General features: G+C 30.1%; 1 protein-coding gene across 1 annotated transcript in view; it reads right to left on the reverse strand.

The window, feature by feature from the left end:
• The window catches only part of LOC111681669 (endoplasmic reticulum metallopeptidase 1-like), a 237,587-nt gene that overhangs the window by 204,420 nt on the left and 10,662 nt on the right, over positions 1-22,505 (reverse strand). Inside the window, exons 2-3 of the mRNA XM_046948809.1 lie at positions 15,683-15,728; positions 15,302-15,624 (exon numbers count right to left, since the gene is read on the reverse strand). Coding sequence (XP_046804765.1) covers positions 15,302-15,624; positions 15,683-15,728 — 369 coding nt within the window. The remainder of the gene's footprint in view (positions 1-15,301; positions 15,625-15,682; positions 15,729-22,505) is intronic.

Genomic DNA, 22,505 nt, shown 5'->3' on the forward strand with positions numbered 1-22,505 from the left:
GTATTTGGTTTTATTCAGACTGAGAAAAGAAAAATATGATTTGCATTTTTTGTTAAAATAAAATAATTTTCCCTTTTGTTTTGCAAATATATTTTTTAATAAATAGAAAAAAAGTATTTAAAACGTTTTCAATTATATGAGAGTAGATTGTGAGTTATTGTACAATAATTTTTATGCGAATAATGTAAGTTTGAAATTTAAAACTAACACAAATTTTTCCCAAGTGCTTTTTAAAACGTTTTTTTACGATAAACAAAAACAAAATCTACGTCTCGTCAATGTTTACAGCAATGAATACGAAAGTGTTGTTGTTTTACTCTTGCTTGTATACTGTTAAGAACAACAACAACAACGTATTGCTAGTGTTAAGCGCATATAAGTGTATAGAAAACATTTACAAAAACAAAAGAGTACCAAGCGCATAGGGCTTGGGCACCCTTGGTTTGGATGCTGTTGGCGTCATCGCGTTGTTATTTTTGTTTTTCTGTGTTTTTCGTTATGTATGTTTAGATGTCTGTTGGTTTAGATGTCTTGTGTATTTTGTGTTTTATTTCGTTTAGCGTTGTTGTAGTTCTTATTGTTTAGCTTTTGATGTAATAATAATGTAGTCGGGAAAAAATTTAAAATTTATAAAAGATGTTTAAAATACACTATGGTGAAGGGTATATAAGATTCGGCACAGCTGAATATAGCACTCTTACTTGTTTTTTAAACCATTTGTTTGTCGCCATAATAATTCTCCGCACACACATCCATCTTTCACATACATACATCCTTCTTACTAAATTTATTTTTTACTACCGCCATTAAACCGGTTTTCGTGCACACATTTTCTGTATGTGAGTTTTATTCAAATTCTATTCATTTTGATATCTCTTGTGAGAGAAATTAAAAAGAAACAATATATATATAAATATCGCTCATGAACGCAAAAAATGAAGAGTTTAAAAAAATAGATCTCGCGAGATTAAAAATAAATCTCGTGAAACTGAGTTGTAAAACGAGAGAAATAAATATAATTGTATTCACGAGTGCAAAAAATGCCTACTCTGATTAGGACTTTCTAGACAATATAACAAATTTAATTATTCATTTCACACACAAAAATATTATTAAATTAAGTTTCTTTTCAATGTACAACCAAATTCGAATACTTATGTGAGACACTGTATATAACTTTGTCATTCCGTGTGTAACACCAAGAAATATTCATCTGAGACCAAACAAAGTATAGTAACCGTATTTAACTAGATGCATTATGAACTAGTTTCATTATCGTGCATACATGAAAATTACTAAATATCGCTAAAGCCGGCTTTACACGATCACATAAGTAATATGATCTGTCAATTGTTCAATTCACAAGTTGTATATTCACAAGTTTTATATTGTACCTACTAAAGTGTAGTAACAGTGATTGTGAAAAGATCTTTGCAGCAAGTCATAAGTTTATGTTCTCAATAAAAAAACAATTAAAACAAATACACATAACAATGTCAAAAGATAAAAAATCAAAAAATATTAAATTGATTAAACATGCGAAATAAACCAAATTAATTTCTCTGAAATTTTAATTATTTTATTTTCTTTATTTTTACATATTAAAATAATAAATAAACTGTTTTTAAGAAAATTTTATTTTTTTGTTTTGTAAAACAGCTATTTGTTTTTGATTTCAGTGTTACCACTTTATCGTTTTTTATGCTAAAGTCGTTAGAATTTTTTGTTTATATGTTGAAATAAACAATTGGCAACACTAAAATTTCTTACAACATTCGAAAAAAATGAAAATGAAGCCCTATAATAATAAAGATAATCAAGACTAGTATAGAAGTTGGTTTTGCAGATTTTTGTCGAGATACGAGTATATTAAACATAATTATAAACTTAAAAGCCCTATTTGTTGAGTTCAGCTCTATAGGGCCTAGGTGAAATAATGGACCGATGATAACTATTTTCAATAGGCTTCGTCTACAGTACCATAAAAGATCATGTGCCAAATTTTATTGAATTATGTATCTCCAAAATTGCGACCTGAAGTTTGATTACAAGGTGATTAACATCAGTCCATTATTCAACCCATACAACTGAAGCCCCGAATAGAGCCTGTAAACCTGTAAACAGGCTCTATTCGGGGCTTCAGTTGTATGGGGGCTAGGTGAAATAATGGACTGATGTTAATCATTTTCACTAATCTTCGTCTACGGTATAATAGAAGATCATGTGCCAAATTTCATTAAATTATCTCCAAAAATGCGACCTGTAGTTCGATTACAAAGTTTACAAGCCCTATTCGGGGGTACAGTTGTATTGGGGCTAGGTGAAATAATGGACCGATCTTAACCATTTTCAATAGTGTTCGTCCCTGGTACAATAGATCATGCGACCTGTAGTTTGCTTACAAGGTTTACATGGACATGCGTTGCAAACATCAGCACAAACCCAATATATTTTATATCATTTCCATATGCCACATATATTTTTTACACTTTTTTAAGAAAGTCCTTTATAATGAGAAGATAAAAACGGAATTGATAATTTTTTATGTTGTTGTGATAAAAGAAGATAAAACAAGTATCATTCTACTAAGAAAAAATTATTTTGGTCAAAATCTCAAGGGATATACTGCCTGTTCCTCTAAATGCGAACGAATATTTCTTTCTTATTTAATATTGAAAATACAAACAATTTTTCGAATTTATTTGTTGTTTTCAATATGTAATTAGAAAATATTTGTTCGTTCGCATTTAAAGGAACAGGCCCATAATTTTTTGAAATTAAAATGGCTTCCCATGTTACTGCACAAAAATAATTTCATTTGTAATTATGTTGCTTACCAAGTTCTTGCTTAATGGAAAATGTTCGATTGCAAAACATAAATAAATTTTGCTTATAAATTAACTTTTACTTATCGAAAATATCGTATATAAAGTATAAACTATTTACATAATATAAAGTCATATTTATCATACCAAATTAACAATTATTAACTGTCTAATCTTTATAAAACATGTTATAATCATCAGCTTATAGAAAAGCATTACATTAAGTGCATTTTGAAACCTTTTTAATAATGGATTTGAAATTTCTTAAATCCAACATGCATCGGAATTGGTTCAGATGTTCAAAATTATAATCCCGAAGCAGAATAACAACTATGCTGAATAAACGCAAGATTATCTCATATTTTAATCCGAATATTCATTTTAAAACCCAAACCAATGTGTTTTGTCAGTCTATTTAAAATATTTTTTACCAAACTATACTACAGGACCTGCCTTTTACTGTAGAATAATTGAGTTATATTTGCCTAATTTATTATCATATGAAGAAGTAACTGAAAATATAACAAAATAAAAATTTCATATTAAAAATAAATTTTATATTTTTTTGTAGCAAGAACATGATAAGCCACTTTGAAAATGTAATAGAACTTGGTTCTTGAAAATTAAAATATATTCAATTTTTACTAGGCAATAACATGATAAGCAACAATTTTTTTTGCTAAAACGGTGGTTTCCACTTTATTTATGATGTACATCTATTGCACAGTGGTATAGGAAAAAAAAGAGGGAAATAATTCGGTAACTTCTAAACGGTTAATCCGATTTTAATGAAATTTGCTATGTCCGGGGGTCCTCAAATTAGGACAACTCGGCTATCTTCATTTGAGTTCCGATTTACAAAAATTTCTTATATAGAATCTCCTCATCGAGCACTATAAAAAATGTAGTAGCAGTAAATTATCTGTTATAGTTTAGGAGATATTCGCATTTGAAAATTAAAATTTTGAAATTTTTACAGTCCTTACTTTAGTTTTTTGATAATAGCGGGTCAGAAAAATTACCGATTTTCGCAATTTCTTTTATTCGCTTAACAACAAGTTTATATATCAAGCAGTGAAAGAATTATGTAAAAATCATGACTGAGTCCAAAGTTATAGGCATTTTAATTTAAAAATTAAAAAAGGCGATTTTTTGCCATTTTTTTGGGAAAAAAGTATCTTTTTCTTTTTAAGTTATCTAAAAAGTTTCTAAGAAGATGTATATAGAATTTATACTTTTTGAAAAGCTGACTTTACATAAAATACGATAAATGAAACAAAACCTAAAAATTTTTGATACCGAGGGGACCAGGTCCATCCAAAAACCCTATTTTTTATAGAAAATTCAATTTTGAGCAAAAAATCTCAAATCGCATAGTCGATATCAAATTATAGTGACCTGTTTTATATGACCCAATATGTTCTTAATCATTTTGTAACGGGTTTCGATAACCCCGCCCCTGGTATGGATATAATAGGCAAAAAACCAAAAAATCCCATTTTTGGGATTTTTAAAACTTTTTTGGGAATTCCGGGATTTCTAATAAGAAAATTCGAACTTTTTATTTAATTTTAGATTTTGAGTAAAAAAATCTACCTAACTGTAAAATTTCATCAAAAAATATTCATAAATAAAATTTTTATTGCAATTTGAAAAATTTGTATCTTCGCAAAAACTGAATAAAAAACATTTTTAAATTTTTTTAAAAAAGTATTCCGCGAATTTTTTAATTTTCAAAAATTATATACAGTTTTGAAAAATAGACAAAATTACCTTTCCATTGATATATAACATGCCTACCTAATTTTTTTTAGTGACAAATTAATTAGGGAAAACTCAACATCTTTTAGAAAATTTACCTAGCACTATTATTTTCATCCATAACGTTAACTCTTAAATTTGTTACATATATTAAAAAATTTTCAGGTATTATTTTTTAAACTGTAATGATTTTTACCCCTATAGGTCACTTTAATAGGTAGCTTATTAAAGTGACCTATTGAGGAAAAATTCATTACATAAGGATACGTTAGACATATTAGGTAGAATATCATAACCCTTTAAAAAATAATTTAATTTAAGTACCTGTAATTAATATATAAGACAGGTTTATATCTGTTTGTAATTATTTGTAATTTTCTAACCATGGCGATCGTACTAAAAAAAATGATTTGTGCTCCATTTTATTTGAACACTCTTCAGCTCCTTTTCAAGATAAAGTGAACTTCTTATTGAAATATATTGAAACTGCACATAAAAATAAAGTGGATAAAACTGATATATGTAAAATTGAAAATTTTATAAAATCAGTTGATATAAAACTGAAGAGTGTTCGGTATTCCATTGCTAAATTTCGATCGAAATTTTCTGATTGGCTGGATGAATGTGTAGAAGTTGCTATTTGCGTATCAACTGTTGGTGCTCCCTGTAAGCAGTATGAGGATTTGAGCTCAAAATCTAAGAGGAAAAGGTTATCAACTTCACTAGAAACCTTATCTAACGAAGAAGTTTCGGACACTTTTAAAGCAATGTTAAGAAAAGAAAAACAGCCTTTGGATGCCATAAAAATTGCAAATATTCTTCCAACCGCATCACCAAGACGACTGAAAAGAATTGTAAAGAGTATACCCACACCATCATCTGATACAACGTTCACTGAGGAAGAAGCTATTGCGCTTATGTTGCAGCTGGGATTAAGTCGTGATAACTACATAACGTTAAGAAAGGCGCTATCTGAAAAAGGAGTGGATGTTTTACCATCATATGACAAAATAAATGAAAAGAAGAAAAGCATTATACCACCTCCTATTGAAATAACTGATCGGAAGGCTGTTATTGGACTCGGCGCTCTACTCGAAAATACTGCTTTAAGGATTGCTTCTGACTTTTCTTCAGACCAACTAAAAAAAATAAATTCTTGTGATCTTCAACTCATTTGTAAGTGGGGATGTGATGGATTATCAGCACTCTCGGAATATAAACAAATCAACACAAGTGAATCATCTTCCGAGTATAAAAGTGTATTTATGGCATCGCTAGTTCCATTAAGAATTCGAAAGTATGCTGACAGCGATTCTCCATCAACCAGTTTCGATGATATTTGGAAGAATTCGACTCCAGGATCCAAAGCTTTTTGTAGGCCAATAAGCTTTGAGTATATAAAGGAATCCAAAACAACAACGCAAGATTTGATAAATCGTATTGAAGCAGAAATTAAAAACTTGGAACCTATAACAATCGAAATAGAAAATTATTCGTTTAACATGTCCTATGATTTAAAACTTACAATGATTGATGGGAAAGTTGGAAATGCCATTACAGGAACATCATCTCACAACAACATAAAAAATTATCAATTCCGTTTTTATCTTCTCATTATAAAGGACTTTCTTAAAAAAGTGTAAAAAATATATGTGGCATATGGAAATGATATAAAATAAAAATTATGGAAACAGCTGTTTCACTTTTTATACCCTACACCACTTTAGTGGGGAGGGTATATTGGGTTTGTGCTGATGTTTGCAACGCATGTCCATGTAAACCTTTTAAGCAAACTACAGGTCGCAATTTTGAAGATAATTCTATATATACTTTATAGGGTCGGAAAATTATATTATAGAAATTACAAACGGAATGACAAACTTATATATACCCTTCTCACGAAGGTGAAGGGTATAAAAATTAAAAAAAGGCGATTTTTTGCCATTTTTGGGTGAAAAAAGTATCTTTTTCTTTTTAAGTTATCTAAAAAGTTTCTAAGAAGATGTATATAGAATTTATACTTTTTGGAAAGCTGACTTTACATAAAATACGATTAATGAAACAAAACTTAAAAATTTTTGATACCGAGTGGACCAGGTCCATCCAAAAAAACCCTATTTTTATGGAAAATTCAATTTTGAGAAAAAATTCTGAAATCGCATAGTCGATATCAAATTATAGTGACCTGTTTTATATGACCCAATATGTTCTTAATCATTTTGTAACGGGTTTCGATAACCCCGCCCTTAGTATGGATATAATAGCCAAAAAACCAAAAAATCCCATTTTTTGGATTTTTAAAACTTTTTTTGGGAATTCCGGGATTTCTAATAAAAAAATTCGAAATTTTTATTTAATTTTGGATTTTGAGTAAAATATCTACCTAACTGTAAAATTTTATTAAAAAATATTCATAAATAAAATTTTTATTACAATTTGAAAAATGTGTATCTTCGAAAATAACTGAATAAAAAACATTTTTTAATTTTAAAAAAAAGTATTCCGCGATTTTTAATTTTCAATTAAAAAATTCAATTATAAACAGTTTTGAAAAATAGACAAAATTACCTTTCCATTGATATATAACATGCCTACCTAATGTTTTTTAAGTGAGAAATTAATTAGGGAAAACTCAACATATTTTAGAAAATTTACCTAGTACTATTATTTTTATCAATATATGAAACAAATTTAAGAGTTAACCTTATGGATGAAAAATTTCGAATTTTCTTATTAGAAATCCCGGAATTCCCAAAAAAGTTTTAAAAAATCATAAAAATGGGATTTTTTTGGTTTTTTGCCTATTATATCCATACCAGGGCGGGGTTATCGAAACCCGTTACATAATGTTTAAGAACATATTCGGTCATATAAAACAGGTCACTATAATTTGATATCGACTATGCGATTTGAGAATTTTTGCTCAAAATTGAATTTTCCATAAAAAATAGGGTTTTTTGGATGGACCTGGTCCCCTCGGTATCAGAAATTTTTAGGTTTTGTTTCATTAATCGTATTTTATGTAAAGTCAGCTTTCCAAAATAGAAAAATATACTTTTTTTCAAAAAAAAAAAAAAAAAAATGGCAAAAAATCGCCTTTTTTTAATTTTTTAAATTAAAATGCCTATAAATTTGGACTCAGTCATGATTTTTACATAATTCTTTCACTGATTGATATTTAAACTTGTTGTTAAGCGAATAATATCAAAAAACTAAAGTAAGGACTGTAAAAATTTTAAAATTTTAATTTTCAAATGCGACGACGACATTTTTTATAATGCTCGATGAGGAGATTCTATATACGAAATTTTTTTAAATCGGAACTCAATTGAAGAAATAGGATCGTTTTAAAAAATTTAATATAGCCGAGGCGTCCTAATTTGAGGACCCCCCGCCGGGCCTGTGGTTGGCCTATAAGGTCCAAATTCAAAACCTAAACTCGACAACACCTCCTCTTTGTGCATACCAAATTTCATTAAAATCGGATTAACCGTTTAGAAGTTACCGAATTATTTCCCTCTTTTTTTCCTATACCACTGTGCAACGTTGTAAGATTTGATAACCGTATATTCCGGCTTTTATACATATTGTTGTATCTTATGAAAAAAATTTAACTAAACTAAAAATTTAGTTTCAAATACTTATTTATAAATTTAAATGTGAAATATTTTTGGACCCCGCAAAATTAACAAATATCGTCCGATTTTGATGAAATATTTTTTTTATTTTATATGACTTAGTAAAGTAAAATTATGCTGATTATAATAATTTTGTTCTCATATAAACAAGAATATTTAAGTTTAATTCTTAATTTTTGACCATGAATTAGGAATCTTTTTTGGCATAAAAGTTCCCTACTTTCGAAAGCAAAAACAATATCTTTAATACTAATCGATTTTATAAACATACCTTTATAAATAATATATAAAAAGTTTTGTTCAATTATCTTTCCCGATTACTGAGTAATAACTTTTTGAAATAAAAATTTTAAAAAGTAAAATTCTGCAGTATACTTTATGAAGGCGTTTTTCTTTAAGTTTTTTTGTACATGCTATTTTTGTTAATAGGAAAACAATGAAAAAAACTTAAAGTAATTGTTAAATTTTAATGGTTTTATTAAATTATTTTTAATGATTATCTGTAACCAACATGTTAATGAATCATCGAGTATGCGGCTGAAGTGAGAAACGCAGAAAACAACTGAATGTCTGGTTTCAAACCCCGGCTGAGGAATTTTTATATCTGTTGCTTTCTACATTTAAAGTCGGCTCATAAAAACTAGTTATCACATAACATATTTGTAGGTTTATTTGTAACAAATAAGTAACCAATTATTAATTTGTTTAAGGTAGGTACATATTATTTAAACCTTGTTGAACAAAATTCACCCCAAAAGTAATTAGTTTCTACACGATATCATGATTGCCTTCTAGCTTACTAGGTAATGAATTTATTAGCGAATTTTGTATAAAAGTGTGCTTGGTACCTTTTTTTGGTACTTTATACCTTTTGAACTAATTAACATAATCAAATTTTTCTAAATATTGGATAAATCTCTCAAAATTATGAGACACCTGTTTCGTACTTTTTTAAAATTCAGTCCTTTTGATGTAAAAGGGAGAAAACTTAATTTATGGTACTTGTTTAGCACATTAAGAAAACTTTTTCGGTTTATTGTATTATTCCTATTAAATTACGGACTAACTCTGTAATAATTATTGTAATAAAATGTTTGCTATTTCACTGGGGAAAAAAAACAAAAAGAAAACAAGTTTGGCTGTGCCGAATCTTAAATACCCTCCACCAGCTACTTTTATGTTATTACTTTTTTAATTGATCAAATATTTGTAGAAATAAGTTTTCTCATGTCTTTTCTAGAACAAATACCAAAAGTTAAATCTATTACAATTCCAAGATTTATTGAACATTATAAATTTTGTAATTTGCATGTATGTGTGTGAAAGATTTAGAGATTTTCTAAATACAAATACATATATAATTTTGTTCTACACAAAATTTTGTTCAACACAAATTGATAATGCTCTTTAAATACGGTTAAAGCACTTTTAGGGGCTGCACCTAGTATAGAAGAAATAGAAGTATACAAAACTAATATTTTTGCCAAATTATGTATCAATAGCTTTATTTGGTAATAAGTAATGTGCGTTTTTCTGATTTTCGGAAGGGAACCTTGTATATATGTTTTTCTAAGAGGGACCTTGTGTGGTAGCTATGATCAATTATGAACCGATCGGAAAATCATTTCACAATATTATTTCTCTGTATATGAGCAACACTTGTGCCAAACTTCATACGGATATCTTAATTTAGTAATGAGTAATGTGTGTTTTAGTTATTTTCGGGAGAAGACCTTGTATGGGAGCTATGACCGATGGGAAAAAATTTCTTAGTAATATTTTTGTGTATATGATCAATACTTGTACCAAATTTTATATGTTTTTCGGAAGGGGAACTTGTATGGGAGCTATGACCAATTATGGACCGATCGGAAAAAGATTTCATGGCAATATTTCTTTATGTGAGAACAATGCTTGCAAAAAATTTTATATGAATTATGTGCGATTAAGTGATTTTCGGGAGGGAACCTTGTACTGGAGCTACGACTAATTATGGACCGATCCAAAAAAACTTTCGTTGTAATATTTCTGTATATAAGAGCAATTTCTGTACCAACTTTTATATCGATATCTTAATTTAGTAATGAGTTATGCGGTTTTAACTGATTTTCGGGAGGGGACCTTGTATGGGAGCTATGACCAATTATGGACCGATCCAAAAAAGCTTTCATTGTAATATTTCTGTATATAAGAGCAATACTTGTACCAAATTTTTTATCGATATCTTAATTTAATAATGAGTTATGCGCGTTTAAGTGATTTTCGGGAGGGGACCTTGTATGGGAGCTATGACCAATTATGGACCCTTCCAAAAAATTTTTCCTCTAAATAAATTCTATTATCTTAAAATTTTAATTTCTAAAATTTTGTGAAGATATCGTCATTACGACGGAAGTTATCAACAAAAAACCAAATTTCCGCGAAATTGTACTTTTGTATGGGAGGTATATGAAATTGTGGACCGATTCTAGCGATTTTAGTTAGAGATTAAGCTCTTGTGTGGAAACGAATGTATGCCGATTTTTATGGAATTATCTTGCATAGTTTTCGAGAAAATTACATTAGAATGTGTAAAAAATGCCTATTTTTTCGAGGTTGTTTCAAATTTTGATTCATAACTTTTCCCGATGTGAACCGATTTCAATACCAAACAACTTAAAGGAAACAAAGAACATTTTGGGCGAATTTGGTTAAATTCCATTGCTTCGTTTTATAGTGAGCGTGTTTTACACCGACAGACGGACATTGCTAGATCGACGTACGTTAAGTACGTTAAATGTTTTATAATGTCAACGAAAATCAGCAAAAATTAGTTTTATAGAACAATAATTGACAATACTAATTTTTATAGTGATCGGGCCTCATTTGACACTAGCCCCCATACCAGAAAATGACTTGAAGGTCAAAATTAACTTATAATTACTTATAAAACGATTAAAATCTACACAAATGACTTTGCAGTAGAGTAAATTCATCTACCAAAATTTATAAGGATAGGCCCATATTTACCCCTTCTCCCCTATGAGCCCTCTTGAAGAAAATCTCTCTTTTTGTCAACAATAAGTAAAAATATTCCACAATAAAACAAATTAAATGCTTTATTGAAAAAAATTCAAAATTTTAACATACTGACTGGTGTAGGGTATCATATGGTCGGCAATGGCCGACTATAAATTCATACTTGTTTGAATTGTATATAATATTGAACACAGAAACATATAATTTTTGATTAAATGATAATTTATTAGAGGTATTTTAAAGTACTTCTCTTCAAATATTACTTTCGAAATTTTATATAATGTGGAAGCTAAATGAATGAAACTAAAAATGCAAGCTTCTTAATGATATTCACGTGATAATAATCAATTAATTTTCTATAAAGTAAACAAAATTTTGTATGTATTTTATTTAAGTTAGGGTAGCGAAGCACCCAGGGTATGCTAGTAAATATATAAAACAGTGGTGGGCAGACACATACTTTCAAATATATATATTTCTGTGCGTTAAGTAGCAGAGGACCGTATTCAAGCCAACATTTAGTTCAGAGTTCCTCGCTAGTATTGTTCAGAATATGATGATTTTCAGCTATTTACATGTACACAACACGATCATAGACGAACTTGTCAACACTGTTGCCAGATTTGCCGATTTTTGACTTTAAAAATGACAAAGTGCGATTTGCCGATTTTTGCTCCCAAAATGCCGATTTAATTAAAAGTTTATGTTTACACCACTGTTTTCATATAATTGTGTCAATATGACTTTGTTAAGAATAGAAAAGAAGAAAAAAGAAGAAAACTATTCCCTTTTTGCTTCTTGTGTACAAGTGAGAAAAAACAAAAATGGTTTACCGTTATTATTTTTTTGTGTTTAAATTAAGCCTAATAGTGTAAATTATAAAAAAGTAAAAAGTAATTTTTAATAAAACGTTTGAATAAAGCTGGGTAAAAATATAAACTTATGTAAATGTGAAAATGTTAAGATATTTAACAAGTGGTAAGTTATAATAATTTGTCATTAAAAGGAAACGAAAAATAAAAGGTAAACATTTTTGTATTTTAGACAAAAGTAATTCAGAAGATGCTGAAACATCGGTAAGAAATATTTTTGAAACGAGAATATTCAATATTAAAATTGAAAAAAATAATATCTATATTTTTTAGATTGAAAAGAAAAAGAGAAAGATAAAAGATGATTGGATAAATGATCCAAAAATTAAAATATGGGCTGAGAAAAAAAAAATCAAAAAGTCTATTGTAAATTGTGCAACACAGATCTTAAGGCTTCATTGGGAAAAACTGATTTAATTGCGCATGCAAATACGAAGAAGCATTTGGATGCATCAAGATCAGTAGTCCACAATCAGCAGACGATTGATTTACTATTTACAGCAGAAAAATATGCGTCTAAAAGAGCTGAAATAAATTTAGCGCTTTTCATTGTGGAGCATAATATTCCATTTGCTGCAGCAGACCACATGTCGAAGGTATGTCAACAATGCTTTAAAGATTCGGATGCTGCGATTAATATGACCTTAGGTAGAACAAAGGCAACAGCTATAATTAAAAAATGTGGTTGGAAGCTCACACTTACAAGCATTAACTGATATTTTAAAGGATAATAAATTTTCTTTATGTGTAGATGAATCTACAGATTTGTCAAATCAAAAATCATTTGCCTGGTCGTTAGAGTTTGCATTAATTTTGAAATAAAAGACCTTTTTTTGGGCTTCTAAATGTAGATAGGTGTGACGCTCTAACTTGGTATAAATTTCTTCGAATAAAAACAAACATTTTACCAAAAAGAAAGATATTTTTATTTTTCCGATTTTAATATTTTGCCGATTTTTTCATCTAGTTTTGACGATTTTATACCAAATTTATCTGGCAACAGTGCTTGTCAACAAGAGCGTAAATAATAAAAACATTTCATTTAGTTGCTTGGCAGCATTCAACAAAACAAAACAATCTATAAAATTGGAAATAGCCACCCTTTTTTAGTGCAATCTCATTAAAAAACGTCAATTATGTGTGTGTAGTGATGCTTTTTTTTAGCTGCCTCTCTTTCTGAGGGACTATGATTTAGCTGTAGTACACTGTAAAAAGTTGTTTATAAACAAAACATCTTTAATACACATAAATATACATTAATGAAGCGGGGAATCATATCATGTAACTTTATGAAAAACTAAACCATAATCATAGTCAAACACAAATGTCGGATTTTATACACCACATTAGTGGGGAGGGTATATTGGGGTTGTGCTGATGTTTGTAACGCACAATAATATTGGTCAAATACCCACCTTAAAGTATACCAATCGACTCAGAATCATTTTCTGAGTCGATTTATTGAAAATGGTTAAGATCGGTCCATTACTTGATCTAGCCCCCATACAACTGAACCCACGAATACAAACTACAGGTCGCAATTTTGGAGATAATTCAATGAAATTTGGCGCATGATCTTCTATGGTACAATAGACGAAGCCTGTTGTAAAATGTGCAAATAACATTGTAACAGGTCGCAATTTTGGAGATAATTCAATGAAATTTGGCGCATGATCTTCTATGGTACCGTAAACGAAGCCTGTTGAAAAGGGTTTACATTGGTAAATTATTTCACCTAGCCCCATACGCAAGATATTGTTCGAAATCAATTATAACAAGTAATAGTGTTATATTCGACCATGTCGAATCTTATATACCCACCATCAAATCATTCTTATTGATAAACTTTGATGCTATCGATCTATGTTGAATCATATGTCAATATTAATATGAACATCAGGGAAGTATTTGGAAAAAGCCATTTAATAAGGGCTTAAGCATATATCATTATTTATATCATTATTACAAAAAATCAAAAAGGAACGAAAAACGGAACACAGTAAAATTATTATTTTTTTAAATGAAGAAACAAAAGTAATTGCTACTTCTTAAAATTTTAAAAATTTAATAAACTAGAAATTCACAGATAAAAGGATCGAATTTTGTTGTGTAATCTTAAAATGACATGAAGTTTTTGAATGTGTGTTAATTTTGAATTTATAATTATCAATATTTTTGGAAATATTAATATTTTTGCTACATTACGTCTTATTATGACAACGACTGAACCGAAATTCATGAAATTAAGTATGTATAACCCTCATTAAGTGGACCTATAAACGGATTAAGGACCTATAAACTGGGACTTTTTGGTACTTTTCCGGTTTTCAAAAGGTACTTTACAAATTTTGGTATAATATTGGACCTAGGAATTTTAAATTTAAAGCCCTGAGTAAGTGTCAGTTCTCACGACTTTTGTTACTGACTGTTTTTTAACACATCATGGTGAATGGTTTCGTAGCCTATAGCCAAAATTTAAAGAATTTTCCACTATATAATAAATTGGCGTCATAAAATAACTACTAAATTTCATTATGAAATAATTCCCCAATTTAAAAATAAAAAAGATCCAACGAAATGAAACAACTTTCTAAATTAAAATGAAATAACAACCCATTTTTAGGGATTTATTTCATATGAAACAAATCCCTAATTTTAAAATGAAATAAGTTCCCATTTAAAAATAACAAATTATGGAACAAGTCAGTGTTAGTGACATTTCTAAAACAAGTAGGTCGCTTATACGCTTAATAAAGATTCCCTAAATAGCCGGCCTAAGACTGAACACTCTTGATACAGGGAGAGTGTATTCTTAGCGAAGCCGGTGTCCAATGTACCCCGAGGATAAAACCCTTACCTCCGACCGAAGGCCGGCTATCAAACATATATTTTTTTACTTCGTGTGATAAAAGATTTATTTAATTTTTAAATTTTGAGGAATTATTTCATAATGAAAAAACTTCCCATTTTAAATGTGAAATAATGTTCCAAAAAACAAGTTAATATCCAAAATTCGTTGTTTTTGCTTTCTGAAGAAATTTTCAGGGAGTTATTTCATTTTTGTTTTGGGGAGTTATTTCGTGGTGAGTTCTTTCATCACGCCAATAAATTATGTAATTCAGTTAAAATATATTATTTTACCTTTTGAAAATAATTTTTGTATTACATCCTTTGATAAAAATCTTACCTGTACATCTAATTCAATGCGTTGATTTTTGTGTGCTAATTGCTTGATGTAAGATATTTCTCGTTTCAGAAAATCTACGGCCAACACTTCATTGCTATAACTACCAACCACACGGGGCCCAAAGTTTGTTAAAATTTTTAAATCTTTCCATGCTCTCTCAGCAATAAATGAATGTGGATTGTAAAGAAGATCCGAATTTCCAAGAGCTTTTGGTAAGTTCTCATGTAAGTTATATCGACAGGTATATCCCAATAATATTAACACTCCAAGTACAACAAAACTCCATCCTTCCCATATATGATGAACATTGCGTTTGCTGTAAACTTTAAAAAATTGAATTTAAGATTTTCGTAATTATAAAGTAATTTATAAAGAATTTACCACTATCGAATATGATTTTCTGCCCACCAGTCTGACGCCTACAATCCTGTTTGAAAACAAATATATGTAGATTGAAACAGAATTAAATTTGTAATTTTATAAAATTTTATATACTTATTAGAGTCCGACCGAACTCAAAATTTCGTTCGGTACGAACCCGAGCTTACCATTGAAAAGTAATAAATTTATAACATTTAAAACCAAAATATGAACATCCGGAAGATTTTTTGAAGAGGGTCTTTAATTGGCAATTGGGTCAATTATCAACTAATGCTGAATTCCAGAGAGTGATACATTTCTAAGAACAAACCATTTTTGTGAAATGCATATATCTTAACACTTTTATTTTTGGTTTTTAAACGATTTATTGACAATGATATAATTCTCTATAAGAGCACGCAGAGAAAAAACATGGTTGTGGTTAAAATTATGATTGTAGTCTAAACATATTATCGTTATTGTAACAATTTTAAAATATCATATTATTATTAAATACCGTAAAATATTTCATCATGATATTTTGTATACATGATCATATTATGATCCAAGGTGATCAACATTTCGTTTTAAATATTATCGTAATCAAAATGAATTTTATCGAATTAGTAAAATTACAGTTTCTAAAAATATAAAATATATATAATAAAAAGATAATGCTTAACACGATTCGCAAATTTAAATTTGCCGATTTATATGAAGTTTTGGTTCATAAAAAATTAAGTATAATTTCATAAAAATTCTAGTATTTAAGCCTAGTCATTTAAGTTAGTCATTTTCTGTGGAAAAAACGAACAGTTAATGATGAAACAGAACACGACTGTAACTTCAAGAAAAAACGTTGTCAAAACGACATAGGCCAATCATTAAAGCTACGGCAGTAACTACAAATTCTTTCATATTTCTATTTATTTTCTTTTGTTTTTATTTTTCGTTGCCTATTTACATGGTTTTGTTTATAAAATGTATGAAAATATTTTGAAAGTATGGTAATGCTATCGAGAGAACGAAATGTGAGCATAAAAACAAGTAAGAGTGCTATATTCGGCTGTGCCGAATCTCATATACCCTTCACCATAGTGTATTTTAAACATAATTGATCTTACAGTCTAGTTAATAAAAACATTAAAAAAATTTGAGTCGATTTAAGCCGAATGTTTCGGCGGCGGCTCAAGCAACTAAATATAGTTCGGCGGCGGCTAAGCTCCGACTCGAAGCCGGTCGACTTCGACCTCTGATTCATTGCTGGTAAACATTGACGAGACGTAGATTTTGTTTTTGTTTATCGTAAAAAAAATTGTTTTAAAAAGCACTTGGAAAAAATTTGTGTTAGTTTTAAATTTCAAACTTACATTATTCGCATAAAAATTATTGTACAATAACTCACAATCTACTCTCATATAATTGAAAACGTTTTAAATACTTTTTTCTATTCATCAAAAAATATATTTGCAAAACAAAAGGGAAAATTATTTTATTTTAACAAAAAATGCAAATCATATTTTTTGCTGTGTATACTTTGTACTTATGTTTGAATTCCAAACATACAAAAAAATACACAGCTGAATAAAACCAAATACATCTACACACACACGTGTACATCTTTTTCTATGTACAGTGTTTTGTTGCTTTTTTAACAATTTTTTGATGAAATTTTCAGAGGTTGTCTCGGATTTTTGCTCATATCTCCGTTATTTACCGACCGATTTTGCTGATTTTAAATAGCGATCTTCTCGAAAGCATGTCTAATAGAATTATTGAAGATTCAGACATCGCCGATATCTGGGGTCCTCTAAAAACTGATTTCAACAGACAGACAGACGGACATGGCTTAATCGACTCCGCTATCTATAAGGATCAAGAATATATATACTTTATAGGGTCGGAAAATTATATTATAGAAATTACAAACGGAATGACAAACTTATATATACCCTTCTCACGAAAGTGAAGGGTATAATAAACGCTCTCAAAATAAAATAAAATCTATTTTTACAAGCGCATTCTACGACTTCAAAAAATGCCAATTTGTATGGAAAAAAGCGCTATGCCCCAGTTCTGTTTCATCATTTAAAAAGGAAATTCATTGTACAGCCAGGATGTATGATAACTTCTTTTAATAAATTTTCAGCATTTTTAAAACTTTTTGACGATGTAAAAATATGTTAAATAAACATTTTAAAAAAAGTGCGGCGTTCGGTCAAGATTTCGCCGAACACCGAACTTTGGCCGAACCTCAGGTTTTACCGAACTCGGAACCCGTACCCGAACGTTCGGTCGGACTCTAGTAATCAGTCAAAAGATATATATTAGAAAAGGTAAATTAAAATGGGTAAAAAGGGGAGTTTCGTGCTTTTCACAAGGTCCACACCTAAGTGACTGGGCCGAATTAAAACATTTTCAACAGAAATGAATCTTTACTTAGAAGTTTCAATTGGTTATATCATTATTTCATTGGAATAAAATTATTATTTTTTTTTAATTAAGAAATTTACCCTCTTGTTCACTAAAAATTTACAGATAAAAGGAACGAATTTTGTTGTGTAATCTTAAAATGATATGAAGTTTTTGAATTTATAAATATCAATATTTTTGACACATTAAACTGCAAAGGAATTTTTTTTGCTACATTTTTTGATGCAATTACGTCTAATTATGACAACGACTGAATCGAAATTTATGAAAATTTAACCAAACACTTCATGAATGTATTGGAAAGCAATAATAGGCATTTTTTGAAACATAAATCAGAAAGGAGAAAAATTAGTACACACTTTTTCTTTACGTCAATGAATATTTTTGCTTTTTATTTGGTTTTAGCTTTCTCAATTTTTAGTGAAGTACCTTTTCAAAATCTTTGAAGAATTTAAATCATGCTTTTAAGGAGAAAATTATTAAAAATCCGAAATCCTAAGTATTAATAGTTTTTATTGCATTATTGCTAATTTTAAAGGTAAGTTTTTATACCCAAAGCCGAAAAGAATTTTGAAAAGGGAGAAAATGCGTGGTTTTGGTAAATTTTTTCTAAGCCGATTGGTATACCTTAAAGTATACCAATCCGCTTAGAATCATTTTCTGAGTCGATTAAGCTATGTCCGTCAGTCCGTCTGGCTGTCCATATAAACCTTGTTCGCAAGGTTCAGGCCACAATTCAAGATAATTGGATAAAATTTAGTACACACGCTTCTTTTGACCCAAAGGACGAAGCCTATTGAAAATGGTAAAAATCGGTCTATTATTTCGACTAGCCCCCACACAACCGTACCCCCCATATAGAGCCTTTGGGCTCATAATTAAGTTAAATTTTTTATTATGTCAACAAAAGTCGACAAAACTTATTTTTATAGATGTTTAAATAATACTACCGATATTTGTAATGATCGGGCTTTATTTGACCCTAGACCCCATACAAACTCCCCTTCTGAAAATGACAAAATTCACTTTCAAACACTAATAAAACTTTTAAATTCTACATAACTTTGAAGTAGACTTAACTTCCCCTACCAATATTTAAGAATAGGGCCATATTTTCCCCTACTTCCCCATTCATACTTGTTATACCCTTCACCTTCGTGAGAAGGGTATATATAAGTTTGTCATTCCGTTTGTAATTTCTATAATCGGTCGGTAAACAACGGAGATATGAGCAAAAATTCGAGACAACCTCTAGTTGATTACAAGGTTTACAAGTTGTTATACCAATCATTTTCAATAGGCTTCATTTACGGTATAATAGAAGATCATGTGCCAAATTTCATTGATTTATCTCCAAAAATGCGACCTGTAGTTTGATTACAATGTTTACAACCATTTTCAATAGGGTTCGTCCCTGGGACAATAGAAGATCATGTACCAAATATCATTCAATTATCTTCAAAATTGCGGCCTGTAGTTTGATTACAAAGTTTACACGGACAGACGGGCGGACATAGCTAAATCGACTCTGAAAATGATTCTGAGCCGATTGGTATACTTTAAGGTGGGTATAGGACCAATATTATTGTGCATTACAAACATTAGCACAAACCCAATGTACCCTCCCCAGTAAAGTGGTGTAGGGTATATAAAATTCGGCACAGCCGAATATAGCACTCTTACTTGTTTTTTATTGTTTCTATTACTTAAGACGGCTACACAGGATCTGTGAGATCCCAATCTTTAATAATTCTGTTAGTCATTCTTTTGAGAAGATCGCTATTTAAAATCAAGAAAATCGGTCTATAATTAACGGAGATATGAGACAAAAAAATACATATTTTTCATGCTTTGTTAAATAAGCAACAACAAAACTGTAAATTGGAAAAAGATGTATGTACATGTGTGTGTAGATATATATGGTTTTATTCGGCTGTGTATTTTGTTTTGTATGTTTGGATGCTGTTGGCTTCATTGAGTTATGTATTTTGTTTTTCTTTGTTTTTGTGAATTCTGTTTGTATATTTGGATTTATTGCGTTGTTTATTGTGTTTTTCGTTATGTATGTTTAGATGTCTGTTGGTTTAATTGCCTTGTGTATTTTGTTTTTTTATTTAGTTTAGCATTGTTGTTCATTTTGTTTTGCTTTTGGTGTAATAATAATGTAGTCGGGAAAAATTTAAAATTTATAAAACTAATATGTTTAACAAAATAAAAATCTAACGACTTCTCCCATAGTGTGTAGGCAGCTTTGAAGGCACTTTACATTATGTTATTTTGTATCAATATAAAGATTTATTTGAAAATGTATTGTAGTCTGAAAAACTAAAACATTGAAATATAAATAGTAAAATATATTGAAAATTTAAAATTATAATAAAACACAATAAATACACATAAAAAATACAATTTAAATGCATCAAGAACAATATTCTCAAATAAAACAGAAAGAAAATTAGTGAATGAACCAACACATATTTCGACCTTTTTCTCACTTCACATCCTGAAGTGTATATTCTTGAACCTCTGGAAAATTCGGATCACTGCACCATCTCCGCCTTCTTTTCGCTTTCTGAACTTCGCAACGTTTCAAAAACAGCTTCGAAACGTTTTATTTTTATTAACGAAAAGGCTCGCTGGGCTCAGCTCAACGAATTCTATAGGCAATTCAATTGGAAACTTTGTTTCCTAGACAACAAATGCCATGGCGAAAATGGTTGAAAATATAATTATACTGGCAATGAAAACATTCATTTCATCGAAAAAATCGTCGATTAGGCCTAAGCAAAAGACTTGGTTAAATCAGAAGTGGTTAAATCCAGAGAGGAAGCTTTCAGAATTTTGCGTAATAACAAAAACGTCCAAACTGATAAGCTGCGCAAAAAGGCGGGGTTTTGTGCCAGAGTGCTAAGACGTCAAAAAGCTTTACACGAGCAGCACCTCCGCGCTAAGATTCTGCTCCTAGGGGCAGCAAAACTTTTTGGTCGTTCGTAAAAAGTGTAAAGGATAATGCCAGTTCTTCAATTCCGACGCTTTTCAAGGACGACCAAACATTGACTGACCCTAATCAGTCTCCTAATCTCCAAGTCTCCTGGACCAGATGGCATACCGGCACTGGTCTTGAAGCAGTGCTTCAACTTATCTCGATTTATTTCGAGCTTTCTCAGAGATCGCACTATACGAGTTGTTATAGATGGGATCTCATCAAACGAGTTCAAGATTAATTCAGGGGTACCGCAAGGCTCCGTTCTTTCCCCTACCCTATTTCTGATCTTTATAAATGATCTTCTATGTCTACTCTTTTGCTGATGACAACAGTATCTGCCATTCTTATTCATTCAATCATAGGCCAAGTCCTCTAGAGATTGAAGCAATTAGGCGCAATATGAATGAATCGCTTAATCACGACTTGATAAAAATCTCTGAATGGGGTCGTGTTAACATTCGATCTTAACGCCCGTAAGACTCAATGTTGTTTTTTGATATATAAACGCTTGGCAGATATTGTTGTTCCATCTATATATATGGGTGGTGTAAATAATAAGGAATCTGAAACTCTTGATGTTCTGGGCATGAAAATTCAGTGCAAAGCATCCATGTGTCTCGGTTTTTTGAAACGGTGTAAGGCATACTTCACTCCATCTGATCTTACTATTTACACCACTTATATCCGACCGAAAATGGAAAACAACTCTCATGTATGGACCCGACCGCGTACAGGAGAGGGCGAACGTACTTATCGGTGACAGTAGGGTATTCAACTCTATTGATTTAATGGAGCACCGTCGCAACGTGGGGTGTATTTCACTGTTCTATCGATACTACAACGGAATGTGTTGCTTTAAAATTACGGAACGTGTTCCCGATACCCGTATATTCTTGCGTATCACACGTCTTTCTTCAAGAACACACCCAATTGTGGTAGATTGGTCAGTGGACCGCACAACACATTACAGGGAAAATTCATTCTTCAGCCGCACTCTTCGTATGTGGAATAAACTTCCTGCAGAAGTTTTCCCTGCCACTTTCGATATAAGAAGATTTAAATCAAATGTCCACAAACACTACTCCTTCTATCCTCCTTCCCACAACCTATTTTCCTAGTTCCAACATAATGCTTCACATAAGTAGGGGTCAGCACCTGAGGGCTGGTCAAATTAAAAAAAAACTAATTACGAATGTGTCGTAGATATTAATTGACTATCGTCATTCAGAGGCTGAATTAACATGGTATTAATAAATTGAAACATGGGAACATGGTTTTAATATATTGAAAATTAAGTGATGAGGATTTTTTATTCACAAGACTTGAAAGAATACGTTCATAAAATTTTATGTTCAAAAGATGACTATAAAATAAACACTTAAAGTTAAAAATTCCCAAAAAACAGATTGAAACCAGATTATATCC

This window comes from Lucilia cuprina, chromosome 4 (genome assembly GCF_022045245.1).
Source record: "Lucilia cuprina isolate Lc7/37 chromosome 4, ASM2204524v1, whole genome shotgun sequence".
Taxonomy (NCBI): Eukaryota; Metazoa; Arthropoda; class Insecta; order Diptera; family Calliphoridae; genus Lucilia; species Lucilia cuprina.